Source organism: Carya illinoinensis, chromosome 2, assembly GCF_018687715.1.
Source record: "Carya illinoinensis cultivar Pawnee chromosome 2, C.illinoinensisPawnee_v1, whole genome shotgun sequence".
Lineage (NCBI taxonomy): Eukaryota > Viridiplantae > Streptophyta > Magnoliopsida > Fagales > Juglandaceae > Carya > Carya illinoinensis.
The window spans coordinates 35,890,118-35,913,148 of record NC_056753.1 but is presented as its reverse complement, the minus strand read 5'-3'; the positions used below and the strand labels follow the sequence as shown (position 1 = coordinate 35,913,148).

General features: G+C 35.9%; 3 protein-coding genes across 6 annotated transcripts; 1 reads left to right on the top strand and 2 right to left on the bottom strand.

The window, feature by feature from the left end:
• Window positions 1-1,285: 1,285 nt before the first annotated feature.
• Window positions 1,286-7,395, top strand: LOC122301418 (actin-related protein 5-like). Of its 2 annotated transcripts, none has more exons than XM_043112772.1 (12): window positions 1,286-1,702; window positions 1,784-1,854; window positions 2,127-2,251; window positions 3,068-3,112; window positions 3,700-3,802; window positions 4,046-4,155; window positions 4,395-4,504; window positions 4,583-4,673; window positions 4,751-5,194; window positions 5,740-5,867; window positions 6,156-6,495; window positions 6,604-7,395. In XM_043112772.1, exons 1-12 carry the CDS (start codon window positions 1,632-1,634, stop codon window positions 7,105-7,107), a joined length of 2,142 nt encoding a protein of 713 aa, XP_042968706.1. In that variant the 5' UTR covers window positions 1,286-1,631; the 3' UTR covers window positions 7,108-7,395. The 2 variants fall into 2 exon arrangements, with proteins under 2 accessions (XP_042968706.1, XP_042968705.1); XM_043112771.1 differs by having other exon boundaries at window positions 1,287-1,656.
• Window positions 7,396-8,492: 1,097 nt separating this feature from the next.
• LOC122301416 (scarecrow-like protein 14) lies at window positions 8,493-11,803 on the bottom strand. 2 transcript variants are annotated; one of them, XR_006240183.1, is made up of 3 exons: window positions 11,589-11,803; window positions 8,818-11,168; window positions 8,493-8,690 (listed from the first exon to the last, which is right to left on the bottom strand). XR_006240183.1 is itself a non-coding variant. In XM_043112768.1 (2 exons), exon 2 carries the CDS (start codon window positions 11,166-11,168, stop codon window positions 8,931-8,933), a length of 2,238 nt encoding a protein of 745 aa, XP_042968702.1. In that variant the 5' UTR covers window positions 11,589-11,803; the 3' UTR covers window positions 8,493-8,930. The 2 variants fall into 2 exon arrangements, 1 of the variants encoding a protein (XP_042968702.1); XM_043112768.1 differs by having other exon boundaries at window positions 8,493-11,168.
• A 1,582-nt stretch (window positions 11,804-13,385) lies between these two features.
• On the bottom strand, window positions 13,386-17,511 carry LOC122301417 (telomere repeat-binding protein 4-like). Of its 2 annotated transcripts, XM_043112770.1 has the most exons (9): window positions 17,276-17,504; window positions 16,363-17,176; window positions 16,029-16,238; window positions 15,872-15,940; window positions 15,694-15,773; window positions 14,988-15,229; window positions 14,259-14,564; window positions 14,052-14,115; window positions 13,386-13,848 (listed from the first exon to the last, which is right to left on the bottom strand). In XM_043112770.1, the coding sequence occupies exons 1-9, from the start codon at window positions 17,354-17,356 to the stop codon at window positions 13,801-13,803; spliced, it is 1,914 nt and encodes a 637-aa protein (XP_042968704.1). In that variant the 5' UTR covers window positions 17,357-17,504; the 3' UTR covers window positions 13,386-13,800. The 2 variants fall into 2 exon arrangements, with proteins under 2 accessions (XP_042968704.1, XP_042968703.1); XM_043112769.1 differs by lacking the exon at window positions 14,052-14,115 and having other exon boundaries at window positions 17,276-17,511.
• Between the last annotated feature and the right edge of the window lie 5,520 nt (window positions 17,512-23,031).

Here is a 23,031-nt window from a genome sequence, read left to right as displayed (position 1 = left end):
TATATATATATATATATATATAAATCATGATGTATTAAATATATAATTTGCGTAGAAGTTTGATGCATGGGAGCAGTTATATATATATATATATATATATGAAGGCCGATAGCCGGTAAAAGTATGGATGAAAAGAATAGCAGTTGTAGGAATAATTAGAATGCGAAAGTTGTGGATGGAACCGTACTACATGAATGATGTCCCTATATAACAAGGCTGGGAGTATATGGGACCCGTAAAAGCGACTGAACAGGGGGTATCCAATGTCCATTGTTAAAAGTTCCCAAACCCAAACAAACCAACTCGACCAGACACTCAGTACCCTCTCCTACCCCTCCCCCCTTTAATCACTCACTTCTGCCACCCCAAGCAAATGTGCAGGTACAATAATTCCAGCCACATAAAGGGACTGCCTCCAATCTTCCATATATATATATATATATATATATATATATATAATATTCTTCTATAATAATTCAAACAACAAAAAAAGAAAAAAAGAAAAATCATCAAAGTACTTCCACTCAAATATATATGAAATTTTCGTTGAATATTTATCAAAGAATCATTGCCAACAATTGCACTTTCTCGTACCCTTACAGGAATCGATACAGTCACGAGTGCATGCAGTCCATTTTCTATAAAATAAAATAAATACATATTTATGGACCCATGATAATTTGCTTGATAATTACTTGGTTTAATTAGGAGACCCATATACATTATTAAGCTCAAGCCCCTTAACGGGGTTGATCTAACTTTCTGGTCCATTTGAAAAACCAAAGCCTACCTTTTATAAGAGAGAAATACTATTTGTAATTACAAAGTATATAAACGTAGCACAATTCTTTTAAAAAAATAAGTAAATATGGAATTTGTATGAAAAAAATAATAATAATTTTTTGATAATATATTTTACTTTTTTTTAAAATAATTTTTTAACATTTATATATTCTACGTATCATTATCCTTTATAATATCTTTTTCAATTTTAGGTGTATTGACTACTTCGAGCCCAAAGAATATAAGGCTAATGCCATCTGGATCGGAAGGGATTTTGTCTTGTATGGCGTTCATGGAACAGTAGAAACACTAGTCCAGGAGGATTGTGTTTAAATGGGCTGGAGACAAATGAGCCCAAAGGTTTTATGGGCTTGGCTCAAGACCTTACTTCGCTCCCGCGCCCAACTTTCTAGTCACAAGGCGGTCCGAGTTGGACCTCCCGGCTCGGCGGCTCCTGAGTGATCCGATTCAACGTTGCTGCTAAAGACTTGTACTAAGTATCTGTAGAAGTTTTATGGTTTTGGTAAATAACCGCCTTACCTCGTCTGAGGCCTTGTACAGATTTGAATTCATATCATTTTCGTCTTTATCAGTTGCAGATGTTTGATTTGAATTCAAATTAGTTGCTGCAGAGCTGGAAAGTTCTCTAACACCACCGTGCTGGACCTGCGGACTTTCGTCTCAGCAGCAGCAGCAAGCTAGTGCACGGCACACGACCCCACCCAACTCCACAAAACCCTAATTCTCCATTCGAAAAAGTCCTGGGGGGAAAATGCCATTCATTTCACAAATACAGCGGCAATCCGATTTCAATCTCTTCCCCTCCACCACGCCCATCGTCATCGACAATGGCGCCTCCTATTTTCGTATCGGGTACGCCCCCCGCAGAAAGCCTAACTCAACCTCTATACATAAATTCGTATGTGTGATGCATTGTTTTCGTTTTGGTACCATGTCTTTGATCCTTATAAGTTAATATCTGTTCGTGAATTTTTTTCAGATGGGCCGGAGAGACGGATCCTCGTGTTATTTTCCGCAACATTGTCCAGAGGCCGCGGCATAAAGCTACCGGTAACGCTTAATTCCTACATTTTCTATTTTATTCTTGTTCTTTCTAGCGGGAAGAAGCATTTAGATTCTTAATTCATAGGTTCTGTTTGGTCTCGAGAATGTGATCGAAAAAAAGAAACGAAGACTTGAGCATCTTTTTGCATTCTATATTTCCACCATAAAACTGATTTTTGATTGCTCTTGATGAGCTTGTTTCCATTAATCTGGTATTCTTTATCTCAGCACGATATTTTCTTTCCCCGGGGGGGTGATGGATTTTTATTTTTGAACAGGCGAAACTGTAAGTATTGTTGGTGATCATGATCCTGCACTGTTGAAGTACTTTGATTGCACTCGGTCAGGGCCTCGTTCAGCTTTTGATGGCAATGTTGTATATCAGTTTGAAATAATGGAATACGTAAGTTTGCTCTTCTTTCTCTGCTAAGTACTTAAATGCATCATTTTAAGTTTTATGGACTAGAAATATCAAGTGCTTTTTATCTTCAAATGCCCCGCAGTCATCAGTTTACCTCTGCTTCTACTTTAGCACCATTGCAAGGAATTTTCTTCTCATCTAAACTTGGTATTGTCTCCCTACCAAAACAGTAAAATCTTGTTTTGAGGGGTTAGTGGAATATACGGGAAGAGAAACTAATTAATAAAACAACCTGTAGAAAACATGGGAAAATGAATTGAGTTACTTAAAAAATCTAGCACTTTGTTGCAATTCATTGTGAAATATCATCTTTGGAATTTAAATCTAAAAATATTTATTTAAAAAAAGAAAAGAAAAAAAAAATTGTTCAAATCTTCCCACAATGACGGATGACAATATTGTTTGAAAAACCTTATAAATAGAGATTTCAATCCACACTGGTATCCTTTGCTTTTATTCATTTATCCCTTCTAAAAAAATCTTATCTACTATTGACAACCTGATAGTGGCTTCTTTGCTTGTGGGTAACTGACACTTGATTTAACCCATGTTCTTGTATAAGGAGCGCGGTAACTGGTTTGTAGGCTTCTACCACATATTTATTTATAATGTGATCAGTTTGTATGGTTCTTATGTGTTTCACAAGGCTGTACATATTATGCATTTTAGACACAAATACAGTAATGCATACTTTGATTATTAACAGAAAGATCTGGAACACATTTCGTCCAAGTTTGTGTATCTTTTTGTATGCAGAACACTTTTAGCAGCCTCGCTAATATTTTTCTGCATCTGTAGATTCTTGACTTTGGCTTTGATCGGATGGGTGCAAATGGAGCAGAGGTATTATGAAAATGTACATAGTTTTATACATAGATGCTTAGAATTTTTATTGTAGAACGTTTATTTCTTGCTGATCTCTTTGTATGTTTTGTGGCTCTATATTATTATGTGGTTTCTGTTAAGATTTAGGCTAGCAATTGTTTCCTGCCGTGTTAGGTCTTATGTTCTTTAGACTTACTATTTTACATCATGGTTTTCTCAGAGTTTCATGATTTTCTTTCTTTTTCTATTTTTAGATAGTTTCTCCTATTGTATACTATTTATGTACGTGAACTTTGCTTTGTGTAGTTTTTCTAATCTAAAAATAGATAGTTTTTCTATTTTTAGATAGTTTTTCCTATTGTATATTTAATTAAGTCTTCGATTACTTCTCAAAGAAATCATCTTTGTGGCATCTGGAGACCATTGGGAACTATATGAAGCAAATAGTGTAGTCAAGGTATAAATTGGTGCTAATAGCAGTCACATGCATGATATGCTGTGAGGGGTTATTTATCTCAAATGCTTTGTGTTGTGTAACGGTTTGGATTTGTCAATATGCTCACGGAATCTTTTGCTTACTTTATGTACACTTGAGGGCCGCACAGATTGATCATCCTGTACTGATTACAGAAGGCGTGTGCAACCCTGTTCAGTCTCGTAGTAAAATGGCAGAACTTCTTTTTGAGACTTATGGCATTCCATCAGTAGGTATATCACTAACTGTGACATGAAACTTCAGATACTTTTAATGGGCAAGCTCAAGATCTGCATGGTCTTACCTGCGGAAGCAACGGGCCTGATCAATGGGCATTATCATTTCACTGTTTATTTCTTTTAATTTCCCTCCACTTTCCTTTGGATATACTTTTGTGCTGGCTCTTGTTCTCTCTTGCTCCATTAACATATGTACTACCGTCCTGATCAATCTGTCTTTTCCTTGTGCTATGCCAGCATTTGGTGTTGATGCTGCATTCAGCTATAAATATAATCAACAACTTGGGGTTTGTGATAAAGATAGCCTTGCTATCTGCCCAGGGTTTTCCACAACTAACGTGATTCCGGTATGCTTTGCTACCTTGCATAATGTATTCAAGCAATGGACAGCTTGCATAAACATATATGTCTATGTATTGATATTGTCTATAGCTATGTTTAGAACCTTCCATAAGAGCTCCACATGATTGCAAGTAACCGATGGATTATTTTTACTATGGAGCTTTCATATTTGATTCTCGTTGTTACTGTTTTATCTTTGCTAAAAAAAAGGAGCACTGATATGGTGTTTCATTTTGACTCTCAGTTTATTGATGGGGAGCCTGTTTACAGAGGAAGCTGCCGAACCAATATCGGTGGATACCACATCACTGATTATTTGAAGCAACTTCTTTCACTTAAATACCCTTATCACATGTAAGTACACAATTTATTAAGATTATGCTTCTATTAAGTTTGTGCAAAACTTCTGAATATGTTGTCTAAATGCAACAGGGCTAGGTTTACATGGGAGAAGGTTGAAGACTTGAAGATGGAGCATTGTTATATCACTCCAGATTATGCTTCTGAAGCTCGATTGTTTCAGGTAAAGTGCCTGTCTTGTCCCGTCCTATTGGCCCCCTTTCAGTATCTGACAATAAAACTATGGCATTTTTGTGACAGAAAGGGACCAAGGAAGCTGAAGATAAAACCAGGTCTTGGCAGCTACCATGGATTCCACCACCAGCTGAGGAGCCTCCTTCAGAAGAAGAGATTGCAAGAAAGGCAGCCATAAAGGAGAAACAAGGTCAAAGGTTGCGAGAAATGGCCGAGGCAAAGAGGTCATCTAGGATTAATGAACTAGAAAATGAATTGCATGGTTTGGAATTTCTTTTACAGCAGCTTGAACAAGTGGAAGATGATGATATTCCATCGTTCCTGTCAGCAACGGCCTATGTCTCCAAGCAGGAAGTAGAATCTGCCCGCCAGAAAGTCTCACAATCTTTACGGAAAGCAAAAGGTGAACCAAAGGGTGACCAAGTGGAAGCTGAGGAGAAGATTGATCTTGCTCAAAACGAAAAGTTTCCTCTTATCGATATTCCTGACAACATGCTGACACCAGACCAGGTATGATTTTATGGCAAATGGCTGATTTATATGCCTTGTCTATCTGAAGTTTCCTTAGGTTGCACTTAAAAAAAAAAAGAGAGAAGAACAGTTTCTGCGGGTTGTGCTTTCAAGATATAATCTAGTTTTTTCCATCCCTCAGGTAGGACTGGAATATTTACCTGTTTTGTCTGGAATGTGGAATGAAGATTTATCCTTGACCTAAAACTAGGTATCAATGGTTATTTCCAAATTATCTATGCAAACACCTACTTATTAATCATCTATGCAGCTATATTTCTATTAACCAAGACAGCTGCATTGCAATTTCTATGTATGCTAGTTTTGAAGTTTGTACCTAACCTGATTTTACTTTTATTTTGAATATTGGACATTGCTTCTGAGATTTTCTGAATTTGAATGCTAGAGTTTTTGATGAATATGATAATGCAACCTCATTGTTATAGCGCTGTGTTGGAGACCAGCTGGAGAGTGGCTCTACCCATTTTTTGTGACTTTTCTGATCATTGATGTTGAGTTTTCACTTTGTTATGGTCACTTGACAGCTGAAGGAGAAGAGGAGGCAGTTGTTTCTTAAAACCACATCTGAAGGCAGGCAGCGAGCTAAACAGAAACGCTATGAATCGGAATTAGAACAAGAAAGAAAAAATCAACAAGACGAAGAAAAACGCTTGTATGTGTAAACTTATTATTATTATTTTTTTTAAATGTTGTGGTCGGGTGTTAAGGAGAAAGGGGGAAATCTTTGTAGTCTGAAGTAAAGCTTTTGCATAGGGTTGTTGGGGATAAGCAAGAAAGTAAAGAGGAAAGAAAAGCATATCACATTGTATCTGGATTCTAGCATAACACTTTAGGTTTTAAGAATGCTTGCCTTACTTAATGAATGATTAGTATTGTAGATTCCTTTTAATAAGCACACTTCTCTCTGTTCATCATTTTTCTTCTTTTTCTTTTCATATAGAGAGAACCCAGAGCTTTATTTAGAGCAGCTGCGTGATAAATACAAAGAGCTTTCTGAGAAAGTTGAGCAGCGAAAACGTCTTAAAACAAATGGGAACCATACAAATGGAAATGGTATGTCTGGAGCTGTTGGTCGTGGTGAGAGATTGAGTGCAGCGCAGAGGGAAAGGATGCGCCTCTTAACTACAGCAGCCTTTGATCGAGGAAAGGGCGAGGATACTTTTGGTGCCAGGGATGAAGATTGGCAACTTTACAAACTGATGAGCAAAGATAATGATGATTATGATGAGGGACCAGATCAGGAGGAAGCAGAACTGACTCGCATATCTTCCAGGCTCCAGGTCAGTTTTTCTTGCCGTGAGATTGACCTATATCTCGAACTACCCTTTTATTTTGGCCGTTTATTTTTAATTCAGGTACAAGTCTCAATGTCTGTAATACTGTGACAGGAAATAGATCCGACATTTGTTCCCAAGTCAGAATTAGGCACCTCTCAACCTGTTGAAGTACCACGATTTCGTCCTCTGACCAAGGAAGACCACCAGATTGTTCTTGGGGTCGAAAGGTTCCGATGCCCTGAAATTTTATTTCATCCCAACTGGATAGGGGTGGATCAGGCAGGGTTAGATGAGATGGCTGGGAACTCAATAAGGAGGTTGCCATCCGTGGGTCAAGATGTGGAGGAGAGACTGACTAATTCAATATTTTTGACCGGTGGCAGTTGTCTTTTCCCTGGTATTGCGGAGCGCTTGGAAGCAGGAATCCGGATGATTAGGCCATCTGGGTCGCCTATAAAGGTGGTAAGAGCAGTTGATCCTGTTCTTGACGCATGGCGTGGGGCTGCTGTTTATGCTGTTGATCCACAGTTTCCAACACAAACTTTCAGTAGAACAGATTACTTTGAGAAGGGTGAAGACTGGCTTCGCAGATATCAGCTGCGATATAGTTTATAAATGATTCGGCCTGGGTGCATTACTGTAAATCATCGTCACATTATATGACTCTCTAAGTCCATTAAATTCTAGACTTTTTCCAACCACACAAGAATCACGGAATAAAAATATCAACATACTTTACCAAAAGAGAATCCTCTTACAGAAGAAACTCGTCATTGATGAATGAGAGGATTCTTTCTATTATAGCTGTCGTGCACTCCTCGTTATTGGCTGAGTCATTCTTTCTATTACAGCTAATTTGAGAACAAATTCAATTTTCAAATTTTTATTGGTGATTTGTGATTATAATTATTCCATTTTTCAAAATTTCAAAATATATGTTTTCAACTGTAGGAAAAAATTTTAAAAAAATAAAAAATATATGAGTAGGCATATTTAGTAGACATATTCTATCATTTTCCTAAACAAAGTAGGAAAAATGACCTATTTTAGCTAAATTTTGCTATAATTTTGTCCAATTTAATACCGATGATCTTACACTATTATATCTTGTACAAATTCTCAATATTTTTTTATTAAGAGTAATGTTAGATACAGTTTTAAGATATACAAGTTTCATATACTCTATTTTAAAAAAATAAGATTTACCATTAAAAAATACATTTTTTATATAAGTTTTAAATTTATTTACTTTTTTTTAAATTATTTTTGTTAGAATTGAAACCTTGTGAACCATTGGATCACCAGTAAGATAGTTGAAAGTCCCGTTTAGATAGTAAAAATATTTCATTTTATCTTATTTTATCTTATCATTATAATTTTATCAAATTTACATATAAAATATAATAAATAATTTAATTTTTTTAAATTTTAAAATAATAATAATAATATTTTAATAATATTTTATTCTACTTTTATTTAAACTTTAACGAAAAACTTAACGAAAACGCGTGACATAAATGATAAAACAATCTATTTAACGACAAAAAAGGTTGCAGATCCATGAAAACCCCAGTAAGCATGCAATTGCAGATCTAATTACGACTTTCTGTCTGCTAATCAAATACCCTTCGACTGCTATACTATTTACACTGACTCTTTCTTGTATCCTATTGTGTTTTTAGGCACCAGTAAAAGAAACAGGTCTTTGGTCAGTAGGACGAACCTATTTTTGTTGACATTCTTTGATATATGATACTGTAAATTTACAAGTGACTTACGAAAGAAATGGCATGTGATATATATATTTTCCTTTTTTTTTTTCGGTTTCCGCAAGCAATGTAAAATCTCGGACCTGTAAAGTGTTTCCTCCTTCAAAGACTTCAACGATATTTTGTAACTTCTCTCTCTCCAATAACTAAAGGTTTCCAATGTTATTTTTACCTATAAAGATACTTTTGAATTTTTTCATGAATTTTAAGGCCTTGAGTGAAAAAGATAAATACATAAAGAGAGTTTAAAATATTTATTTTAAATTAAGGTTATCAAACAAATGTGTATAGACCAATATAGCAAACAAGATGTCAATTACTGGGAAATGTCAAGTAGTGTCGCTTCTTTCTACCTACAATTCAAGAATAGGTCTTCCATAGAACGATGACAACAAGCAGGCAGCAGTCTTTATTCTGCCTCCAGTTAACCTGCTCGGCAAAAAAGTATTCAGCCATTCATATTAAGTTCACTTTACCACCATACGAACATCAACATTGAGGTATCAGTAGGAGGAAGAGAAATAAAAATATTCTTTTAGCCGTGATATTTCAGTACCTTGACTTTATGTATCAGAAATAGGGGAAGAAATTCTCAGAGCATATCCCCTACCGCAAGGCAATTGCAAGGAGAATCCCATGACCTTCAACGAATAATCAACAGTAAGGTGCCTAACTAACTGGCTTCCAAGAAGAGAGTGCATAAACAATTCGTCCCTTCCACCCCTGCAACAGCCATTCACCATCTTCATAAATCAGAAAATCCTTGTGGTAAGATGATTTTACCCAATCTTTTGCCATGTTCACGATCTCCCGGTTCAAAGGGAGTTGCCTAAACCCACACCTCATATTCCGGAGCTGCCATTGCTTGTATGTCTCAGGCCTCTCAATCCTCTCTGAGCCCTCACATGCAATGACATTCATTGCCTCACGCCCAAATATCTCCTTCTCAATAAGTAGCCTCTCCTCAATCTCACGGCGCACGGTAGTCTCAAGCATATCAAACAAAGTAGAGTAATGGAATAGCGCCTCTCGGAATCTTGTGATGAAGAAGGGTGCACTAAAGGCCCCATTCTCGGTGCCCTGTATGAAAACATCTGGATTCATCTTTCTGATCAGGTTTAAAACAATATCTCTTGGATTCTCTACCACCACTGTCTCATCAAGTAGATTTCTTAATCTGTACATACAGTTGACAACAAGCACCTCCTCATTGTCAAGGTTTAGATCCTCAACTTGGATGGTATCCCACTTTTGTGCAATCGCATTGAACTCAAATGGAACATTGAAAGTCTCTGCATATTTTGCTAAGCGGTGTCCTGTCTCATCAACCCTTTCTGCAGGCCGAAAACCAGGTTGAGGAAGATCAATTCCAGTAATTCGAAGCTTAGGAGGTCCACCAGGCCTAGACGAGAGACACTGAATGAGGCCAGGCCATTGAAAACCATAAAGGATACCAAAATCAACAATATGGAGCCTTGTTGCCTTCTTAGATAAATTCATAATGGTTCTATTTGAAAAGAAATTTGAAAGCTTCTTAAAGGGACAGGCAGCAAGAAAAAGATGGTAAGCTTTCAAGACATCAGCAGCTGAAGTTGGCCTGGTAATCAGGGCAGTATAAATGTGAGTACCAGAGCCAGCAATGCGTGCCTCAAGACCATTGGCAAAATAATGGGCCATTCTTTGCATCCCATCTCCGATAGGAGAAGAATGCTGTCTGATCTGCTTCAGTAGCTTATTAGTGTTCCTCTGGTCATTGGCTGCAACGGCTTGTGCACAAAGCGTCAAGAGAGTTCTCAAATCTACCACATCCCTTTTACCTCCCTTCTTCTTCCCACGTGCCTTTCCACCATTCGACCCTTTGGACCGACCATTCTGCTGCACATTCTCGCTTGTCCCATTTTGCAAAGCTTGATGAAGTACAAATTCACATTTTCCATCATTTAGCAAAACCATATCAAACATTTCTGAAGTCACAGTTGATTCTGCAGAGACTGCCAACTGCTTGCTAATCCTCCCTTCCTTTAAGTTCACATCCACAAGATAAGGATTCTTCTTTCTCCTCATCCCGTCTAAGGAGTGCTGACTCTCATGGTACTCCTCAATCTTAACTACCACATCCTTAGCATCTTCCTTCAGTTCTTTCAAAACCAAACCATTACTCTCCAAATCAGCTATCAGACCATTTCCATTGGGAAGAAACCTGCTTGCTTCCTCGAACCCTCTTTTAAATTGCATGACAGACTCACTCTCACAAAATATTGCTGGCACTCCAAGAGGGCTGACTGGGGAATCCACGAACCCATCTACAACATTACCCGTCCAGTGAGTGGAGCTGTAGGACGACTGAGGGGTAAACACAGAGACAATACGCGATGATTTAAGCTCTCCCAAATCACAAGTCCACCCAGCACCTGCTGAGATGGTACCTCTAGAGCTGATAGTACACAAGGTATAATCATCTTGATTCAAAGCATGACTTTCATCTGGGGTTTCGTAGTTTTGATCCACATAAGGCGCCACAGCATGATCAGGTGTAGGAGGATACTTCTCCCCAAGGGCCTCGTACAATGATTTCTCGGTGGCTTGAAGTGCCTCCTGAAACATGCAAGCCTTCTCTTCCATATCTTCTTCCATGAGCATCTGGTTTATGTACCTCAAAACTACATCACTAAAATCACAGTCTTCATGCGAATCTCCTTCTGAGTTCACGCAGGAAGTCAATTCCAAATTGCTAGGTATTGGATCAGTTGGCAGGGGAGGAATACGTGTGTAGTTTTGATCAACAAAGGTATTGTCCATTTTGAATCGGCTGATAAGATTCGGATTCCATAACCCCAAAGAAGTCTCATCACCCGGATTTAATCCTTTGGTGCCGCAGAATCCTCTCGAAGATTGATCCATGGCCATCTAGATTGTAGAAAAACATTCAAAAACTCTAATACCCAAAACCTAAGAAGGTTGACCTCACTATAATCTCACAAGTAACAGTCCACTTTCTGTTTCGAAGCGCAGAAACTAAAACCGGATAAAGATGAAAGGCAATCAAAAGCATGTGAAAAATGGGACAAGAAAAATGCTAGCTTTAGGCAATTTACCGCGTCATAAAACGTGCGTCCAAACACATTCAATAACCAAAAATGGAATCAAGGGCAATGAAATGGATAAAAAAATAATGTAGTGTTCTACAGTTTCAGAGTTTGAATGTATCAAACAGTAATCTAATTAAAAATAGACACAGAGAGAGTGATACTCATACAAGAAGAAAAACAATTTATTGCAAGATAGCTTAAAGTCATAGCAGCTGGAATATAAAGATTATGCACGTACCTGAGCCAAAACCTCAAGGAGAGAGAGAAAGAGAGGTGTTTAAACAGCCTATCCTCCACTTTGAAGAAGCGAAAAGCAGGGCTGCTCCGGCTAAAAAAAAGGAAGGCTGGTTTGCTGGCAGAGGGTGATGAGGATTTGGGCGCTCATGAATTGATGGGAACAAAACAATCTCAGACGTCAAATATCTTAGGCGAGGGGGGGGGGGGGGGGGGGGGGGGGGTGTCTGATTTCTTCGACCAGTTCATGGAGGTTGCATTGTAATCAACAGGTATGCTCACTATGGTATTTATGCCGCGCCCCCACCTCCACATTTGTTTTGTTCTGTTTTCTGTCTCTTTTATTACCTCTTTTTTCATTGGTACGATATTCGTTTAGTTCAGTTTTTGAGGGAAGGGAGAGAGAGAAAGGGTTATACCTGTGTGGACATATATATTATTCCGCATATACATGTCTGCGCTGTCATAAAAACATTCATTCATGATTAATTATTCCTTTATAGCTGATAGTGTAGATCGAGTGTTTTGTAACACATTAAAGGAATCCAGTTTTAAACAAAAATTGAACACGTAGTGCTCCTTTCACAGGATCTTGAACATGCTAATTAAGTTGATGATCTACTCCTTTGAATTCTCTCTAAAAAGTGACTTCGATTTCATAGAATCCCATATGATTGTTGGTGGAGAACACCAAGCTCCAAAACGTTGTATATATAGTTTGTTAATTCCGATATACAAAGTTGCTAACCATTTTATCTTCATATTCCAACCTTTTTGTTTTTTTGCGAAAGCAAAAGGTTGTTGGAACCAGATCATGCAGAGAGCTTTTACTTAGTGCGGACGTATGATGAGATAGTTAATTGTTCACGTGAAAAGAAGATGAACAGAAAATAAACAAAACGATCGGATCTCACGTCCATGTAAGATCGCGCATACTCTTTTGTAAAGATCCGAAGAATAAACAAAGAAAAGTTATCTGCAATAACAAATCCATTTCATAGTAAACAAATGGAGGTGCATGCCATCATCAGTTAAGACCTTTTTTCATCCACTTCATAACCAGTACCCATATTCAGACTTCAGAGGAATAGGGCAATCTATTGACCGCGAAGGAGTTGATTTTATTAAGAAGTCGGGCGTCCTAATTCTATGGCTCGTCAGGAACAAAACAAAACAAAAAAAACAGTAGCCCGACAACAGGTTCATATGATTATTGTTTTTTTTTATTTATTTGTTATCTCGTTTCTATTTACATGCTGTGTCAATGAGATAAGGATGTATTATGTCTGAAGCTGCACTTGAATGGTCGTGTCCTTGTCGTGGATACATCTGCAGAGAAGGATATTTTGTTAACAGTTATTAACGTCAACTTAAGTATTTTATCAGTTTGTTTAATTAAAAGCAAGTTAGGTCAGTTTGATCCAAACAATTTCAAACAGACGTGCTCGGACGTCTGCTGGTGGATAAGTGCAATGGAATGAGTGATCATGGTGATCCTAGGAGTCCCAATTGTACGTGATATCGACAAAAGTGCAAAAATAACTTGCAAATTGATGGTCCTAGGCTAGGCTAGGGTTGGCTGGGGGTCAAAGGTCCCCCATCTCAGCTTCATCCAACGACTGGGGCGGGGTCCAGAGATGTTGACAAACCCTCATGCCAGCGCCCAAACTTGCAATCTTATCATTATACCCATGTGATATTGAAAGCCAGTACTTCACTGTCTATATATGGAAGCCAAGTTCTAAGATCAACAATAAATGAGGATTTCAAAGAATGTAATAAGATTTGTACAATTTTCTAGTTTCTGTTCTCTGAACTTTACACAAAATATATTCATGAAATTGAATAAATTGAACTAAACAACATTGTAATGTCTGTTAGAATGTGACCTGATTCCATCTAATCATTTACAAATGCGAACCTCTCCACAAAGGAGAAGCACACGATGAATTGAGTGAGTGTGAGAATATTACAATGAATTCGAATGATTTATACAAATTTCGTTTTCTGTTCTCCTGTCAGCATTTCTTTTCTTTCCTTCTTTACATCATGACAATTTAGATATCTTCAACTCCATGTCTATCGGCTGGGGCTTCCAAGATCTTCACGGTTCCAGCCTGATGCAATCAATGTTGCTTAGATGGATGTTGAGACCAGTAAGCATGAGCAGCCAAGACTCGATCCAATAGTTCCTGGGGAACAGGCTCTCCCCTTCTCTATTGCGGGGAGATTCTTGCTGTGTGAACCAGTGTTTTCCATTTGTCCTGCACAAAACCGCAAAAACACATTGTATACCCCAAGTTGGAATGACAGGGAAATCCTATCTCAGAGACCTCAAAATATTGAAATCAAACACTGAGTTTGGCAAAGAGCAGTTCAGTTATGAACCCGTACATCTAGAATGAGGACCCCTCGAAATATTTTTGCATTCTATTAATACATATATAGTAACACTAGAAATAATTACCTTCAAGTCCACATAAGTTCGATGGTCTGCATTCTCAAAAGAGCGCAATTTAACATCACGCCACCTGCGGAATGTGAAAGCAATTTGAAAAACTGAGGTTTCTTTTCTAGAAAATGAAACGGTCTCTCCTTACAAAAGAAGATTAAATAAATAAATAAATACGAGAATCTCTCAAGTTGAACCAACGAGTGCTGAAGAGCTTCACACCTTCCAGTTCCAAGTTTCTCCACTGCATGCACCAATGATTCTACTTCTGAAACAGAGAATGGTCTCCTTGTTCGACGCTGTGCAAGTTCAGAATGCCTTGTTTTTTGGTTCAAGGGAATTAAAGTCAGTGCCTCCATGCTCTTTGCTGGAAGGGCAACTAGAGCTTGGGAATCCGGCTTACTTTTGTCAGTTGTGTCAATATGGGAGGAAACTATCTCATGACCACTCTCAACATGGCTTCCCGAATTCATTACCGAAGGGTCAACTAAGGGATCACAGATCTCTACAATAGTATTTCCTGGGAATCTGGAAAGAAGGTAATGCAATATTTATTTGATAAGTAACGTATTATTTACTTGATAAGCAATATAATATTAGCCATTGTAAACATAACTTAAAATGCATTATACGAAAAAAAAAAACCAACGATTCACAATTTGATGGAGTTGAACTTAAACCAAGAATATCAATGCACTTAAAATTACAACAGTCAATGGCGCCCTTAAGGGGCACTACCACTGCGTCCTACTTAAATCTTATGAGGGGTGGCTTCATTGCATGCTCCCTTCATTATTTTTTGCATGAAATTATAGATGAATAAAGGATTAAAATTTAAGCAAAGTAAAAGAAAGAATTAATAACCATTTATGCTTTAAAGTAATAACAAATGACCAAGCCATGCAAATGCCAACTCTGAAAAAAGGTTTTGCAAAAGAAAATTTGAATAACCTGGTTAAAAGTGGAGAAGAGTCACATGACAAAATGGGATGAAAGTCGCTAGAGCACAAAGGTGGAGGAGTTTGCACGATACTGGGCTCCAATTCAAAACCCAGAGAATCTAGATTGTCTTTACTAGAGATTCCGGTCTGCAATAGTGTCCTGTTATCATCTCTAACCTTCTTGCCTTGAAGAAGCACTTCAACACATAATCCACCTCCAAGTACAGAAGTTACTGCCCCCATAACAGTCCTCTACCAAAAAAAAAAAGAGAGAAGAAATACCATAATATAATGTAGAAATCAAAAAATAAAAATAAATAAATAAATTACACATGCCAACGACTAACTTAAGACAACCCATTACTATTGCAACAGACAAGCAATTGTCCCGATCACTAACAAAAGAATCTTGGAAACTACAAGCAAAATTCAATGATAAAAATGATAGATCTGCATAGCATTTATGGGTGATATCTTTGATCAATAATATTTATCTTTTACTTATCAAAAAAAAAATTTATGGGTGATATCTTTTTCAGAATATTTTACCATATAACCCTCATTAACCTAGGGTCATCGTACTTCTAATGTAGGGTCTTAAAAAAATGTAGGGTCGTAATACTTGCAATGTGCAGCCCTGACAATATACACATTCTTTTTTCTTCTAAATATAATATGATAGTCAATATGAAAAGAAGGTCCCGTTGTTTTCATACCTTCAGTGAACCAACAGTGGTAGTTTCTGGGACATCAATAAGAAGTTCAGGCACCTTGAAGGACTTAATGCTAAACTTCACTGCACGGAGAGACATAAACACATCAGAACTCCTGGATGCAAGAACAAAACAAAATCAAAAGACTAAATTTGCATCAAACAATCAAACACTCTAGTACCATGAGAATCCTTAGAATGGAAGGGCACATGTCCTATAACTGAAGATGACACCTTTTTTACCCCATTTGCTGCAAAAACAACGACATTTATTAAGAATGACTCAAATCACAACAGCTCTAAGAAACACTAATAATGGATTAATAAGCAGAAAAGGACCTCCATGCAACATTATTGCCGAGTCATCCTTATCTTCAGTCATGCCTTTCTTGGATGAATTAGAAACACTTTCACTACTGAACCCACCAACAGAAATCACTACTGAGCTTTGGTCAAACATTTTTCTCTTTTTAAAGAGCATGTCACGCTGATATCTTTCACGGTTCCTGGAGGGTTTCCTCTTGTGATAAAACTGCTTTAATCCCCCATCTAAAAATGCAGAGGTCATAAACTTCATTAATAAGAACTAGAATTAACGATCAAATATACTTGAAAATCAAGCATAGGATAAATATGAGTCATACTAGGATCAAACAATTAATCAGCTGCCTACCAGATCTAGAAAGTTCACAATCCTTCAACTTTGGAGCTGCTTTCCAGTATCTGGAAGTAAGAAACTTCTTTATTCTTCGCTCTGCAATACGTGATGGAGACCTAAAATCCTTTGCCTTGGTTCTAGGTTTGAAGCATCTGGAAAAATTTTCGTCATCATCTCTACTACCTAACATAACATCATTCCTATACCTGGAAAAACAAGCATCTGATGCAGTGTCCTCGCACAATGGCAATCCAACATTACTGTCAGTATTGATTACTGCAGTGGGTTTCTGACACAATTCCATTGAATCCTTTGAACTACATGTATTAGCACCTTCAGTTTCCAACCCCTGAACCTCTTGCTGTCTTTCGATTTCATTATTTACATTAGCGTCAAAAGACTCCCCAAAATGAGAGGAGCCTCCCTCCACTTCACTATATTTTGTTCCAAACTCAGACACATTGGCACTGACTTTCCGAGAGCAATCAGAATTATTAATGATGGAATTGCATTCCAAGATCCCATCACTATCAGCATGTGAACAACTTTCCTTCAGGGTGGACTTGTGACAGATGTTTTGCGACGCCACCTCAAAGGCAAAATAACCGTCTCCACATCTTCCCTGATAAATCCACCCTTCCTTGAATGGTTTGTCCTCAACTTGATGTTCCTGTTTGACATTTTTGCCAGTGGCATGATCAGATCTTTCCGACGCATTGCTAGAAGCAGAACTTTCGCTTTCTTGCAATAACTTGCCAGCTATAGAAGCCAATAATTCAAATGCACAGAGTCTACCATCCTCAACTTTATTACACAGAGGCCTCCTCCTCTGGAATCAATCAACAACATTTATAGAGTTAGAACCAGAATTCAGCTCATACAATACTGGAAACACCTGAACAACTTAGAATTGCTGTAAAATGCTTACTCTAACAGATCTGGGAGCTCTAGGTATAGTGGGGACCCGGAAGCCATTAATTGCAGGATCTAGCCTCTTCTTAAACACCATATCTTAGACATGCATGGCAATAAGAACATCAAACACAATGAAGCTTCACCACCCAAATCCTCCTCGCTGCCATCAAATCCCAAAAACAAAAAGACCCATTGTCAACATAATTCTAATTAACATGTCAGGGAAAAATATTAAACAGAGTTAAATCCCAGAACCCTATCAGTAGCCATAGAAAGATAACTCGTACATATTTTTTTACACAAAAAAAAAAAAAATGTGCATAGTGGAATTGATTGGTTACTGACAAGCACTAAAATAAAGTTACGTTACCATGTAAAAGTATGTTCAAATAACGCCTTTTCCATTAAAAAAGAACTAAGTGAAAATATAATGTTGCAAATATTATAGACCATCTAAACGACTTGTGGTTCAAAGATTTGGTAATAAAAGCTCAAATTTGTTCCAAGTTTATCACAATTATCCAGTATCGGCAAAATTCCCAAACGAAAAGAAAAACACAACTCAAATAAGCCAAGCAATTAAGTTAAGCCGGTAAACTGTAGGTTGCCTATACTTCTACTGTAATGTGTGTGTGTGTGTGTGTGTGTGAGAGAGAGAGAGAGAGAGAGAGAGAGAGAGAGAGAGTATGCACGTGTCTTCGTCCTGTAATACCTTAGCACCCAAACGACACGAGAGCAATTCTCAAATCAATTTTCATATCCCAAAATCCGAGAACAAATCCCAGACGGTTTAACAAAGATTTCAATGCATAAAACAGGACCATCCAATTTGAAAATGGTGTGCAAATCCAATTTGACATTGGTTGCTTAATGTAGAAATAATTAAAATGATATACGAATCCTCTAAACCCGAAATCATAGAAAACAAATTTCAGCTACGTCGAGTTGCATAGTATTAAATGCGCAAATTCAACATTAAACAAGCCAAATCCATTACGGACCTCTGTTTGCTTTACAGCTACGTATTTGAAACCAAAACGAACCAAAGGGAATTCTTTTAAAAATAAGGATTGCGCAAAATGAGGAATTCCAATTCAACACAAGCAAACAGAACGGAATTTTCACGAACCGATCCGATCCCCGCCTAATTTGGGCGCCACTTTTCCTGGGATTAACCCAAAGCGGCCCAGAATGTAAGTAGCGGGTGAAGGACTTGAAGCCCATACGATTTGAGATTCTATGCGTCCTTGTTTCCTTTTTATTTTTTATTTTTTTAAGTATATGTCATATGTGTATGTATTTTTTTAAAAATAAAAAGAAAATACCGATCAGGACACTTTACCAGTGCACTGAGGATTTTCCTTTTAAATGTTTGTCGCATGTGTATGTGTTAGGCGTAATTACTGAGTCGGGCCAAGTTCATAAATATCATTATAAATTTAAAAAGGGGCATTAGTTTGTCGCTAAAAGCTTAAAGAAGGTGTTTTCGCAAAGACAAAGTGTTGTTACGTACATTCCCCCCTAGGCCCCGACCCTCTCTTCAATGCCAAAAGTACTACTGCCTATATTCTTCTTCTTCTTTTTCTTTAATCGTGGAAATGATTTCTTTGGCTCTATTTTGATTCGTTATTATGGGTGTTAGTTAAATTGGTTGATGTGGTAGTTGTTCTTCATGAAGCTTAAAAGTAGTTAGAGCTGGGAATTAAGTTCATCAGTGAGAGAGGCACATGGGGACCCTAACTCCATTCAAAGAAACCTCATGACTTCGTTCCCCAACAAAGAAATGAAAAGAAGAGTTGAGGTATCGTAGTGGGACTGCACTGCTGGTTTTGGTGCATTGGGAGGACAAAAGTTCGAGATTCTAAATTTGCGGCTTGCTTGTGAAACTTAATTAAAATCTTTTCCTTTTGGGGATCGCGTAAAGCTCAATATATATAGAGCCCATACAAAGATATAAAGAAGGAGACAGAATATATTAAATGGTCCCTGGGTCTAGAAAAGATGGGGCAAGTTTTCAACGAAAGCATGCCTCACAAATTTACTCACGAATTTAATCAATATATATATATATAGTTATGTTAATCAAGGATACCTTTTGTACCCTTCTTGACACATACATCCATTGTAACTTACAGAAATTAGAATATAACTGATTAAAATTTTTCTCTTAATTATTTAAGCCTAGTTTGTTCATCCAAATCTAAACTATCTCGTCTCATTTCATTATTATAAAATTTTCAAATATCTACACAAAATATAATAAATAATTCAACTTTTTCAAATTTAAAAACAAAACTAATATTAAAAATTTATATTATAATAATATTTTATTTAACTTTCAACAAAATATCTTATTTTATCTCATTTAAATTGTGTAACTAAATTGACCTTATTAAAAATAAGCAATGCTATATACAGTTTCCGTTAGGAGACTGCAATGCAGGCCTAAACAATTTTATTTTTAAAATTTTTTAAAATTACAAAAATATCTCTTATAAAATGATATTTTTTCTTGTTTAATAAATGACATGCATATGCAGTCTCCAAGTGGGGACTTCAAATGGACTTTCTCATTAAAAATTTATATTATAATAATATTTTATTCAACTTTCAACAAAATATCTTATTTTATCTCATTTAAATTGTGTAACTAAACGAGACCTTATTAAAAATGAGCAATGCTATATACAGTTTCCATTCGGAGACTGCAATGCAGGACTAAACAATTTTATCTTTCAAATTTTTTAAAATTACAAAAATATCTCTTATAAAATGATGTTTTTTCTTATTTAATAAATGACATGCATATGCAGTCTCTAAGTGGGGACTTCAAATGGAATTTCTCATTAAAAAATTATATTATAATAATATTTTATTCAACTTTCAATAAAATATCTTATTTTATCTCGTTTAAATTGTGTAACTAAACAAGACCTTATTAAAAATGAACAATGCTATATACAGTTTCCATTCAGAGACTGCAATGTAGGCCTAAACAATTTTATCTTTAAAATTTTTTAAAATTATAAAAATTTCTCTTATAAAATGATGTTTTTTCTTATTTAATAAATGACATGCATATGCAGTCTCCAAGTGGGGGCTTCAAATGGAATTTCTCATTAAAAATTTATATTATAATAATATTTTATTCAACTTTCAACAAAATATCTTATTTTATCTCATTTAAATTGTATAACTAAACGAGACCTTATTAAAAATGAGCAATGCTATATACAGTTTCCATTCGAAGACTGCAATGCAGGCCTAAACAATTTTATCTTTAAAATTTTTTAAAATTATAAAAATATCTCTTATAAAATAATGTTTTTTCTTATTTAATAAATAACATGCATATGTAGTCTCCAAGTGGGGACTTCAAATGGAATTTTTCATTAAAAATTTATATTATAATAATATTTTATTTAATTTTTAACAAAATATCTTATTTTATTTTATTTAAATTATGTAACTAAACGAGACCTTATTATTTAATAGTTGATAGAAAAAGCCCAACATATCCTAAACTTAATAAGAAGCTGGGCCCAAGAAGAATAGGTTATATTTATATGGGCCCCAACGATCCAATAATGTGAGCGAAAAGCATTAAATACTTGTCTTGATGAAAGCTATATTCCTTAATAGAAAATATTTTAGTCACAAAATAATTACATAAAAATAAATTTATAAATTAATGTGACTTGATATAATATGTCAGATTGTAAAATTATTTTTATTATAAAATATATTTAACAGATTGTATAAAGTTATATTAGTTTGTGGGTTTATTTTGTATAATTTTTTTGTGTACGTTACAGTTCTCTCATCAATATGAGGTGATGGTGTCTTATGTACCGTTCTTTTTTTCTTTTTTTTCTTTTATAACAATGAAACAACTTAATCCTAATAGATTAATCATGTCGAAAAGTTAATATAGAAGGGGAGGTGTAGAGTGGAGTCCAATTCCTTGCTTTGATATAAGTAACATTAATAACTATTATAATTCGAGTAACGCAATTTGAATATTTTTACATTATATATTATTCTCATTATATAATTTGATTTTAAAATTTAAATTTAAAATTTTATCTTTTAAATTAAATTATAATGCATAGATAATATATGATGTAAAAGATTTTAAATAAAATTATTAGCTTATCAACCCGGACTACGAAGACAGGGTATAGCTGGATTTATGATGTTGTGGTTGCAAGCAACCCTTGACACATTAATTGACTAGAATCGTGGCTATTAATTACACAAGGCTCTAATTTTCAGGAGAAGGTTTTAGTGCGGAATTTGGATCTCCCATGAAAAGAACTTGGTAGGCAGTAATAGAAATACGTGCAATCTATTAGTAAGTTATAATAACGAGAAAGAACATCAATGTGACAAGGTGATGAACCTACCACTACGTGGCAAAACATCACATTAACTTAGAACGTGGAAAATGACGAGGAGCTCGAAGACGAAGACCCTTTTCTGTAGATGCACATGCCTACATCTTAGAGATTATGATCCATAATGATTACAATTTTCATTCACCTATACTTAAACAATCCACAGTTAAAAGTAAATTATGTTGACGGCCCAACATCAAAGAAACATCAATCATGTGATTTGGCAGGCTGGCCAGTAACTGTAGCTTTTTCTTATTCTACTTCTTTTTCTTATTTATATTTCTAAATTATGTTCTGGTCCCACTGTATTTAAAGTTGTCATGGGTTTGATTCTGAAAATTTGAATTTAATCAACCTGATCCTTGGCGGTCGAAATTCATTTACATTATTCTTTTCTAATTATTATGTCATGTCGTGTTTTCCACAAATAAAGGTGTTGGTTTTGAGGGGTGATGATCAGTTGGGCTGGTGACGTGGTGAAAATCTTGGTGGCAATTTCACATGCATAAATCCAATGAGTCATGGGTGACAGGTTGGTGCGTATTGTTCAACTGTAGTTCAATTATTTGGATGACGTGTAAGATCTCGTGGATTTGGTTGGTGGAGGAGATTGGACACTCTGGCTGTGTCACCCCCGTGTCCTTAATGCAAAACCTGTAAAGCGTAAAAGTGCACCGTCCTAACCGTTTCAAGTCAATTGTAAATTGTAATCCATTATTGTTGCCAATGCTCCCTTGCTAATCAAAACTCTAGCCCTCTTCATCAATGGAAAAGACTTTTAGGCGAAGTATTCACACTATAATAAACTCCCCCAAGACATAAATAGTAGTAATATAGGCTAAAATAAATAATTGCCAGTTGTCATGTTAATTAATATAAAAATATATATTTTAATAATTTTTTTATAGCTGATGAAATTTCTTAATAAATTATATATATTTACACGTATAACTTATAAGAGGAATGATACAACTAAGCCTTACAACATACATATCCTCCATCTAACTAATATGTTATTTGTTATTTTTTTCATTATATTTATACACATATATTTAAACATTAAAATAAAAAAATAAAAATAAGAAATTAAATATTGATTAAATAAATGTTAATAATATAAGACTTTCGTGTAGAACTTTTCAATTCATAAATAGCTGTTATCTTGTCCGTATTACTAAAAGAACACGTAAAACATTGAACGAAAGAAATAAAGTCCCGTTGGGTGCTTTGCCCCTCATGTTCTGTGTATAAAAATTTCAAACCAAACGTGTAGAAAAATAATCAAAAGGGCAAGACAATGAAGCATCTTTATGTTGAACCTTGACTTGTTAGACTTATATTTGAGAAAGAAGTAATAAAAAATACGAATGAA